The sequence below is a fragment of the Populus trichocarpa genome, chromosome 11 (assembly GCF_000002775.5).
Source record: "Populus trichocarpa isolate Nisqually-1 chromosome 11, P.trichocarpa_v4.1, whole genome shotgun sequence".
Taxonomy (NCBI): domain Eukaryota; kingdom Viridiplantae; phylum Streptophyta; class Magnoliopsida; order Malpighiales; family Salicaceae; genus Populus; species Populus trichocarpa.
Window position 1 is genome coordinate 17,769,545 of NC_037295.2, and position 9,233 is coordinate 17,778,777.

General features: G+C 35.3%; 2 protein-coding genes across 3 annotated transcripts; both read right to left on the reverse strand.

Annotated features, from left to right (window-relative positions):
* Nucleotides 1-2,019: 2,019 nt before the first annotated feature.
* On the reverse strand, nt 2,020-4,654 carry LOC7489079 (metal tolerance protein 1). Of its 2 annotated transcripts, none has more exons than XM_002317622.4 (2): nt 4,479-4,654; nt 2,020-3,385 (listed from the first exon to the last, which is right to left on the reverse strand). In XM_002317622.4, the coding sequence occupies exon 2, from the start codon at nt 3,383-3,385 to the stop codon at nt 2,144-2,146; it is 1,242 nt and encodes a 413-aa protein (XP_002317658.2). In that variant the 5' UTR covers nt 4,479-4,654; the 3' UTR covers nt 2,020-2,143. The 2 variants fall into 2 exon arrangements, with proteins under 2 accessions (XP_002317658.2, XP_024436814.1); XM_024581046.2 differs by lacking the exon at nt 4,479-4,654 and adding an exon at nt 4,023-4,241.
* Nucleotides 4,655-5,758: 1,104 nt separating this feature from the next.
* Nucleotides 5,759-8,960, reverse strand: LOC18103455 (50S ribosomal protein L11, chloroplastic). The gene is made up of 4 exons (XM_006377822.3): nt 8,629-8,960; nt 8,359-8,531; nt 8,201-8,264; nt 5,759-6,130 (listed from the first exon to the last, which is right to left on the reverse strand). Exons 1-4 carry the CDS (start codon nt 8,867-8,869, stop codon nt 5,922-5,924), a joined length of 687 nt encoding a protein of 228 aa, XP_006377884.3. The 5' UTR covers nt 8,870-8,960; the 3' UTR covers nt 5,759-5,921.
* Between the last annotated feature and the right edge of the window lie 273 nt (nt 8,961-9,233).

A 9,233-nucleotide genomic window follows, 5' to 3' on the forward strand; every position in this document is an offset into this window, starting at 1 on the left:
TGGTGCAGAAAAGGAGGCCTAAACCACTTCAAGTTTTTTCTGTAGATGATTCTATACCTGATCAGCAAGTGCCCTGGCCGAAACAGTTTTTCGAAGTATGACAGATTTAATATTTCCTCACAGCACCATCCACCGGACTTGTCACAAGAACTGATTGCAAACTAAGATCATTAAGGTAGTCCTGTAATTAAGCAAGACAAACATTTTAGATGGATTATAAATTGGATAATGTAGCTAACAAAATATACCAACAAATTAAATACTTCCCACTCAGAACAACTGCCTCCCAACTTCCCACGCAGAACAACTGCCTCCCAACTTCCCACTCAGAACAATGATGCTCCTTTTGTGATTGACCGTATCCTTTGCCTTCTTGCTAGCCATTCCAATCGCACTTGTTCTCTAGACAGTATCTGCACGAGAGATTTCAACCCCATATTTATGGAGAGAATTCTGAATGTATGGTGGCTTCGAAGGTGTAAAAACCTTGGTGGATGTGGGTGGTGACAATGGTTCTGTGCTTAACATGATCATTTCTAATTATCTTACCGTAAGGGTATCAACTATGATTTGGCTCAGTTGTAGAAATCTCACCATCCTATCCAGGTATCTATCTAGTATTATTAAGGTTTTTTAGTTTTTTTTTTTAATAAAGAATCGTAATAACTTTTGGACAAACAGATATATGAAATAATATAAGTATTTATATTTATTGTGTTTTTGGTTTTTGAGAGTTTTGATATGTAACAAATCTCTTTATCTTTTATTCTTGCCTTTGACAATTGGTATCATATAACCCAACAATTCCTCATAGTTATTTTGCTTTGTTGTGTGTGGTAGAACAATCATATCTACTAAAAAAACAAATATCTAGGAAATAATGTGTTATTTTCATGTGCGTTAGTTGTTGTCATTCAAAATCCTAATGGTGGAATGCTTGATGAGGTACCCCGCACAAAAGTGTTGGGTTAGAGATCTACAATGAATATCAAACACAAAAAGATATTGTGTTTAAAACTTATAATATGGTGGCCTGCACAAAAATGTTAGGAACTCACAATAGAGTGGCCCACGCAATAAATGATGTTCTTGATGGAAAATAGTTTTTAACTGTAGATTGAATTAGATAATAAAATCTTTCCAGCTAGGAAGATGAATGTGGAAGATTTTTTAGGAAAATAATATTTATCTATTTTCTTATTTTTTATTATGATGTTTTTCTAGTTTATTATGAAGGTTATATTTAACCTAATTTATTTTTTATTTATTATTATTAGAATTTTTTAGTTTTTTCTATATAAAATATTAATAGCTCTTTAACAAGTGAAGACATGAAAAAATATAATTGAGTATTTTAAAAGTAACCTTATACTTATGGTGTTTTTGGTTTTTGAAAGTTTTGACAAGTGTTTTTTATTTTTTAAAGTTTTAACATGTTTGCTATCATTCTTCACATCAGAACTTGTCAGAATTATATTGTTATGAAGGGGGTATTTGGAAGTAAATTTCAACTTGTTTTTCGCCAAAATTTAAATTTATTTTGCTTTAAATTAATTTTTTTAGTATTTATAAATCGTTTTGATGTGTTGATATAAAAATAATTTTTTAAAAAAATATATTATTTTGATGTTTTTTCAAGTAAAAAACAGTTTAAACAAAAATATTACCACACACTCGAACACCTTCACAACCACAATGGAAAACACACTCGAACACCTTCACAACCACAATGGAAAAGTGATTGTAATGGACATGGTAGTGCCAGAAGCCCCTGAAAACAGTTGCTTGTGGTGCTTATGTTTTTCAGTAGTGGAGTTGATCAAAATATGTGATTGCTTAATGATTAACATCAGCTTAGTGAAGTAGTGGCCGATGTCCCCTAAACTCTGCAATTCTTATAAAACTCTAATCTCTAGTTGCCACAAACACATTCTACAAGATGGGTGTAGCTTTCTTGCTGTTAGATGCATTGGAAAATAAGTGAATGATGAACGTGGAATTTGTCAGCAAGTTAAGAGAAAATCATGAACCTGCCAAAATTCATAAAACCAGTTATTAATCAATGACAAAGAATTAAAAGTAAAAGTTCAAAACTGACGCTAAGCCACTGAAATGTAACTTGTACTTGCCCCCATCTAAATGGTTACTGTCGCTCTATCTGAATGGTCACATGACTGATATTGTGTTCTCTCTTAATGTAATCTATAACCTTGTCTAGCACCATGTCAGCATCAGCATCAGGCTTGATCATAACATGGCAAGCCAACAAAAACTTCCCTACAGTTATTGCCCAAATGTGCAGTTCATGGACGGCAACCACCTCGTCCATTTCGCAGAGACCCTTCTCAAGCGTAGTTGCGTCAATCTCCCTCGGGGTGCTCTCCATGAGAACCTCCAGAATATTCCGTAGCATACTGATTGTTGTGCCCAACACAATTATGGAAAACACAAGGGTGCATATCAGATCAATGATTTTCCACCCTGGCTTATACCATATAAGTGCCCCACCGAGCATCACCCCAAAACTCTGAATTGAATCTCCCAATACGTGAAGATAAGCCCCCTGAATATTAATATTTCGTTGCTTCTTTTGTTTATGCCCACCATTTGTTTTATTTTCAACTTCTGTGTGACTACTAAGCAGAGGCTCAGCAAGATATGCTCCATGTGTGTCATGATGCTCACCATTGTCTTCGGAGTTCCCCTCATGATGGTGGTGATTATGATGTGTGGCTCCACTTAAACTGTTGGTATGGGTATGATCATGATCCTCATGGCTATGGTCATGATCACTGTGGCCATGATCGTGCCCACCATGCCCGTGCGCGTGACCGTGATCATGACCCAACAAGAGTGCCATGACAATATTAACCAGTAAGCCAACAGCAGAAACAGCAAACATGAGAGCACCCTGAACTTCACCTGTATCGTAAATCAGTCTGGCAATAGCTTCATACACAAGGATCCCTGCAAGAAGCCATATCATCTGGATGGAAATAAGAGCACCAAGTATCTCAATCCTAAAATAACCATAAGTTCGGCGTGGAGTCGCCTCCCATCCTGATGCCCAGATTGAAAATAAAGAGATTGCAAAAGCTGCAACATCTGATAAAAGATGAGCTGCATCAGTCAAGATCGCGAGACTGTTGGCTTTTATGCCTCCTACAATTTCAACAGCCATGAAGATAAGACAGAGCACAACTGCCCATCCAAGTTTCTTCATAGACGCCCCTCGTTCCTTTGCATCTTTAGAACTGGTTTTAGCATCTGAAAATCCACATGTTGCTCCCGCACAAATCCTACTCCCACCCAGGCTAGTCTTCACAGCTGGAACATCTACATGTATGTCAATTATACGTCCATGTTCTGAATTTCGCACTTCCATCTGAATTTAACCAGCAGCAATAACAAAACTTAGATGAATATTAATCTATAAACATATTCAAGGACAAACACGCCTCTAGATATTATAAGTTCCTGCAGCAATTAAATACAGCACTTTTATCTTGATGCATGTATGCAACCATAGCGTCACACAATACTTCGCAACCTTCAATTCTGATCCTTGAGCATTGGAAGAAAAAAAATCAAAGAAAAGAAAATTTATGCAATTGAACCCCTGAAATAAATCCCTGAGGCAACAGCTTGTGCCTGAGTATCATAAACCCATGGACAAAATTAGCGAGTCATAAATCATTTCAGCAGTGAATACAAAAATGTCAGTTGCTTCAGCCCATTCTAATATCTTTTTGGGGCTCAATTCCATAAAGGAGTACTTTAAGGGAAACACATTGCTTATAAAATTCTAGAAAAACATTCAACATTGACTCGCAATCAGCATTCGGATTTGGAGCTAATCCGAAACATTAAACGCTGACATAGAGGCATCTATTGAACCAAACCTAATGACCAGCCAACAATAAGCTTAATGTTCGTTGATAAACATACCATATGGTAATTAGATCAATCATTGACAATGAGCAAGCTAACAAACATAGATATTCAAATTAACAAGTTTTAACCTTCAAGCAGAATCCATTCCTCAATCACCACAAATCTTGGAAATATAATCACTAATCACCCAAAGCTCCATAATAAGAACCAGCCACAACACAAACATGGAACAAAACCAGCCCTTGACAATCCAAGATAACAAACCAAACCCGCCATCAAACCCCTCGTCCATGATCATTAAAAAAACAAACTTTTTGTTCAGAGCAAAAAAAAAACCTCAAAAAACCATTATCCACTTTAGAACAACGACACAAAAGGCCAAAAAATTGAATGAACAGGACAAATCCACGAGACCCATTGACTAAAACTCCACTAAATGACAAAAAGCAATAAACTTTAATCCAGAAGGTAAATAAATTTTCTTTTAAAGATCCAAGATAAAATAAAATAAAATAAAAGGCATTAGATTCCAAATCCATAAGTATTAACAATCAATAAACAAGAAAGAAAGACAAAGGAAGTACCTTTTGGTCTGCTTAAATTCTGAAGCTTTTTGGTGTTGGCAATAGTATCTTTGCTTCAGCTTCTATTATCGCTCTCTCTGTATGACAGATTGAGAGAGCATTACAGCACTAAAGTACTAATGTTTTCTTTCCTTGTGTTTATGTTGCGGGTTGTGATTTTTTTTTTTTTCAGTATTTACAGATGGAGGAAGAGACCAACATCATTGGATATTAAAAATGTATTTTATTTGAAAAAATAAAATTGATATTTTTTAAGTATTTTTTATAATTTTAATATGTTGATATTAAAAATAAATTTTTAAAAAAATATTTTTAAAAAGTATTGTAAATGGAATGGTTTTTGTTTTGTAGTTTTTATTTTCCAATTAAGGATTATTTCCTTAAGATCTTCCCCCTTTTCTTAGTCAACAGTCACTTCAAATTTTTAATCTTGTTTTGGTATAAATTCTTAATTTTGAAGTTGATACCGAATGTGTTTTGTATCGAATTTATGGATTAATCGAGATTGATTTGTTTTTAAATGTAATTTCTATATAGGTTTGGTACATTTTAGTAAATAAACTATTTACTTTCTTACTATGTTTAGACCATCCCTGTACCTAAATCTGAAATCTTGTGAAATCATGAAATCATGCAAAAGTTCTGAATGCTTAGACCATTTCTATATCTAAATCTTGTGAAAATTATTTGCATTTTTTAAGGATCGGAAGCTAAAATAATCAAATTATCCTAAAAAAACAATTAGAGAAATCAAACTAAATTTAAAAAAATTTCATTTTAATTTGTTTTGGTGTCAAGCTTCTGAAACCAAAAAAATCAAAACAAATTAGTTTAATTATCTATGTCGGTTCGGTTCAATTTAAAATTTTGCAACAATACATCCGGTATACTTGGATTTTTTCCCCCCGATTATCACCACTGATGATAATCCCACTTCAGTAGGGTATTCATCAACTAGCATTTGACTTCAAGAATCATTACATGGTGGACACGATGGAACCAAAAGTTGAATAGAATTCGATTCCCACTTGTGAGTTGTGACTAGAGATGGAACACACTACCATAATCCTGGAAATGTTTGCTTTCCTTTTCAGTCTTCATCAATGCTTGGCTTTGGTCACTCCATTGAGTTTTCCCAACATATCTTTTAGCACGATGTTCAATTTGGGGTAATGGAACATGAAACAAACCTCATGCTAACTGCAAAATGTGCCTCTAAAGCCAGTTCCAGCAGAGTCTGATCATCATCCTTTGAAGGATGAACTTTGGCCATGCTTAGATTCTCGAGTAAAGCTCGTGTCATTCACCAGATCATAAAATTTATAGTCAAACGGGCCGACATTGAAGTTACAGAACTATGAATATAATTCTTTCCATGAATTGCTTCTACAGATTATTCTAAATACAAACATTCCAAAATCAAGGCAAAAATAACAAAGTGAACTACAAGACAATCTTTGTTTTGGGTTCAAGAATAGGAGGATCAACATCAATCCCCATATTAGCTGCAGTGCCTGCTATGATTCTCATTGCTGATTCGATGGTTGTGCAATTCAAGTCTGGCAGCTTTTCAGTAGCTATGGCACGCAATTGGTCAATCGTGACCATACCCACTTTCTCCATCTTTGGGTCTTTAGAACCTTTCTCCACTCCTAATAAGAACCAAGATTCAACATCTATATTACAGCAATGACAATTGAATGGCAGATGATATAACATCCACAATCATCTTGCAAAACTACCAGTCCACAATAACAAACTTGTCTATGGATTAAATGCCAATTTCCTATCCTCACTTTAAGCAGCACCTTTTTGAAGGAGCTAGTCAACAATTTCTCTCTTTAAAAAATGAGATTCTTGGGCATATATTGAATAACTATGTTGAAGCCATATGCATGAAACTTGAATGTTTCCTGACACAATGCTAGTAGCTCCTCTACGTATATATATGGAAACACAAGTTATTTCTAAAGCCTAATTGTCTATAGAGACATCACCAAAAAGAGGCTAGGATTAGTAGTAGGAATTCTATTCCAACAAAAAGAAAAGGAAAAAAAGGATAATTTTTTTTGTTGATGCTCTTGCATCAACTGGAAAATACACACACACACACAAATGTGTTCATTTTCAGAGTCAGGTATTTGTTTCGCAAGTCAAAGAAAACAGAAGTGGTTTCATAATACAAAGAACACAAGTTTTGGTAAGATTTTGACGAGGATAGGTTGCATCTAGGATAGGTTGAACATCCTACGATAAACATTGAAGCACAACAACGCAGCTCTGGCATCAGCGGTGGTCGAATAAAACTACACATGTTGTAGATGGAAAAGAATTGCTATGGAGCTAATGAGATACAATGTAAAGTGAAACTCCACTTATCTAATCTAAGATTGCTACGAACATTGAGAATATTACCAAGCACTGAAAGGGGGAAACCACGGAGTCTTTGAGGTAACAATATTGGGGTTTCCCTTCCACAGCTTACTTTACTATACTACAGAATAATTAACCAAACAAATCATTTGAGCTCATAATGTGAAATGACTCTTTTCCGAAATAGCTTCCAAAACAGACTCAGGCAATTTGGTCAAATATAAGATCCCTCCTTCAAAAACCTAATACAGCATAATGAGGGGATTCCAAAACATGGGAAGAATTCAGGTCCCTGATATTTGAACAAACTTCGCATCAAGTAAAGCACTCTTGTGCTGCAAAGTTATAACATTTTTTATAATCATGAGGAGTGTAGTTCAACTGGTCAAGCCCTGGTTTGCTTCCTAGAGATCACCAGTTCGAGTCTCACAAACCTCAGAGCCACTGGAGACTTACATGGCAGGGGCGGAGCCAGAAAATAAAATTAAAGAGGGCCAAGATTTTAGTTGTTTTACTATTTAAGCTAAAACTATAAATATTATTAAGGGAGGGGGCTGGCAAAACAATTTCCTTGCAGGGCCGGGCCCTGCCAGCCCTCCCCTATCTCCGCCCCTGTTACATGGTCGTTAACTTTAGGGCCTGTGGGATTAATCAAGGTGCGCAAAAACTGGCCCGGACACTCACGTTAATAAAAAAAAAAATTATACATTTTTCTTGCTCTAAACTCCCGATCCCAAATTCATTAAATCTCACAAAAATATTGTTACTGGAACTCCTTTTGGTCTAAAATAATCAAAGAAAAACACAACACATTGAATATGAATGACTTCAATTAAGTGAAAAAAGAGCGATTCACATCACCACAAACTCTAACCTAATAACCAAGAAGCTTAAAATGAGAATATTAGCATGTGTATTTTGTGCACAAGGTTACCACCAACTCTTACAAACTCAATTATTACAGCACCTTTCACAACTGCTTATCCTGTGTGCATGCTACAACCATACATGTGTCTCTTAAAGAAGCCTTTAAATAGTTTGATCATTTAACTATCTGCAAACAGCTTGTCCACTCTAGTATTCACGTGATATATTTTGTTTGACAGGTATCATAAATGCCTCTCCCTTATAAAACTTGTATAGAGATTTTTAGATATTCAATAATTAGAGGGAATCATTCATAGAATTCGATGCACTAAAGTACAAACCCATTGAAACATTGACCTCAGGCTTTAGGAAAACATAACAGCTTCGAAAGGTAGGAAATTAGAGCAGAAACGGAACATGGCTAGCGGATAAAAAAAAAACACATCAAACAGTTGGTGAAAAAAAAACATATGCAAGCATACCTGCAGCCTTAAGCAATAAAACTGAAGCAGGAGGTGTCTTCAAAACGAAAGTAAAGCTTTTATCCTGAATAATAACAAAAGGTCAAAACAAGAAACACCATAAAACCCCCCAAAAACTCAACCCCGTCAAAACTTTGCAAAAAAAATGAAATTCTTACGTCATAAACAGTAATCTCAACAGGAATGACATAACCAGCTTTATCAGCAGTTCTTGCATTATAATCCTTACAAAAAGCCATGATATTTACACCCTTTGAACCGAGTGCTGGTCCTACAGGTGGTGCAGGAGTTGCTTTCCCTGCCTCTAAAGCCAACTTTATCAATCCAATCACTGCAACCCCCCACAAAAAAAAAAAATCATCACAAAAAACCCAAAAATTGAAACTTTACAAAACAAAAACATAAAGGGAACATTTTTTTTTTTTTACCTTTCTTGGCCTTTCCGCCAGGTTTAGGAGGTGCCATTGCAATAACTGAGAGCCTTCTTGGAGCTGTTGAAAGAACTGGGGAGTGTTTCTTGTCAAAGAATTGAAGAGAAATGTTGGGGTTCGAAGATAAGCTAATGGGAGAAACAAAAAGAGAAGAGGAAAGCTTGATGTTAGCATTGTTCTTTGAAGAAGGAGAAGGAGAAGTGAAGTGATAATGGGTAGAGAGAGTAGAAGAAGCCATTGTGGAAGAGAGAGTGAGAGATCATGAAAAGAGAAGGAAAGAAATGATGTTATAGATAAAACTTGTCATATCCTTTCCATCTTCAATTTGTGTTTGGGCTTTATTTTTTTTTTTTTTTTGGTTATTTCTCTCTTCCATCTTCAGCCTTTTGTAAATGGATTGATATTCATTGGGTTCAAGAGATGTTATCCAGTTCCAAAGGCCCAACTAATGTGATTAAGAGCATGAACTTTTGTTACAAATTAATTGATATATAATTTAAACAGATCCATATATCCTTACTATATAACTGGGTTTTCTTATTTACTGGGTGATATATTAGAGAATTTGATATATATTTTTAGAGCACACTTACAATGCGGTA

What these genes read in the sequence shown, in the direction of transcription:
- LOC7489079 (XM_002317622.4), bottom strand. Translation starts at nt 3,385, where the DNA reads ATGGAAGTGCGAAATTCAGAACATGGACGTATAATTGACATACATGTA.
- LOC18103455 (XM_006377822.3), bottom strand. Translation starts at nt 8,869, where the DNA reads ATGGCTTCTTCTACTCTCTCTACCCATTATCACTTCACTTCTCCTTCT. An exon ending in TGGCGGAAAGGCCAAGAAAG is followed by an intron (nt 8,532 to 8,628) that starts GTAAAAAAAAAA and finishes GGGGGGTTGCAG; the next exon opens with TGATTGGATTGATAAAGTTG. An exon ending in TTGAGATTACTGTTTATGAC is followed by an intron (nt 8,265 to 8,358) that starts GTAAGAATTTCA and finishes GTTATTATTCAG; the next exon opens with GATAAAAGCTTTACTTTCGT.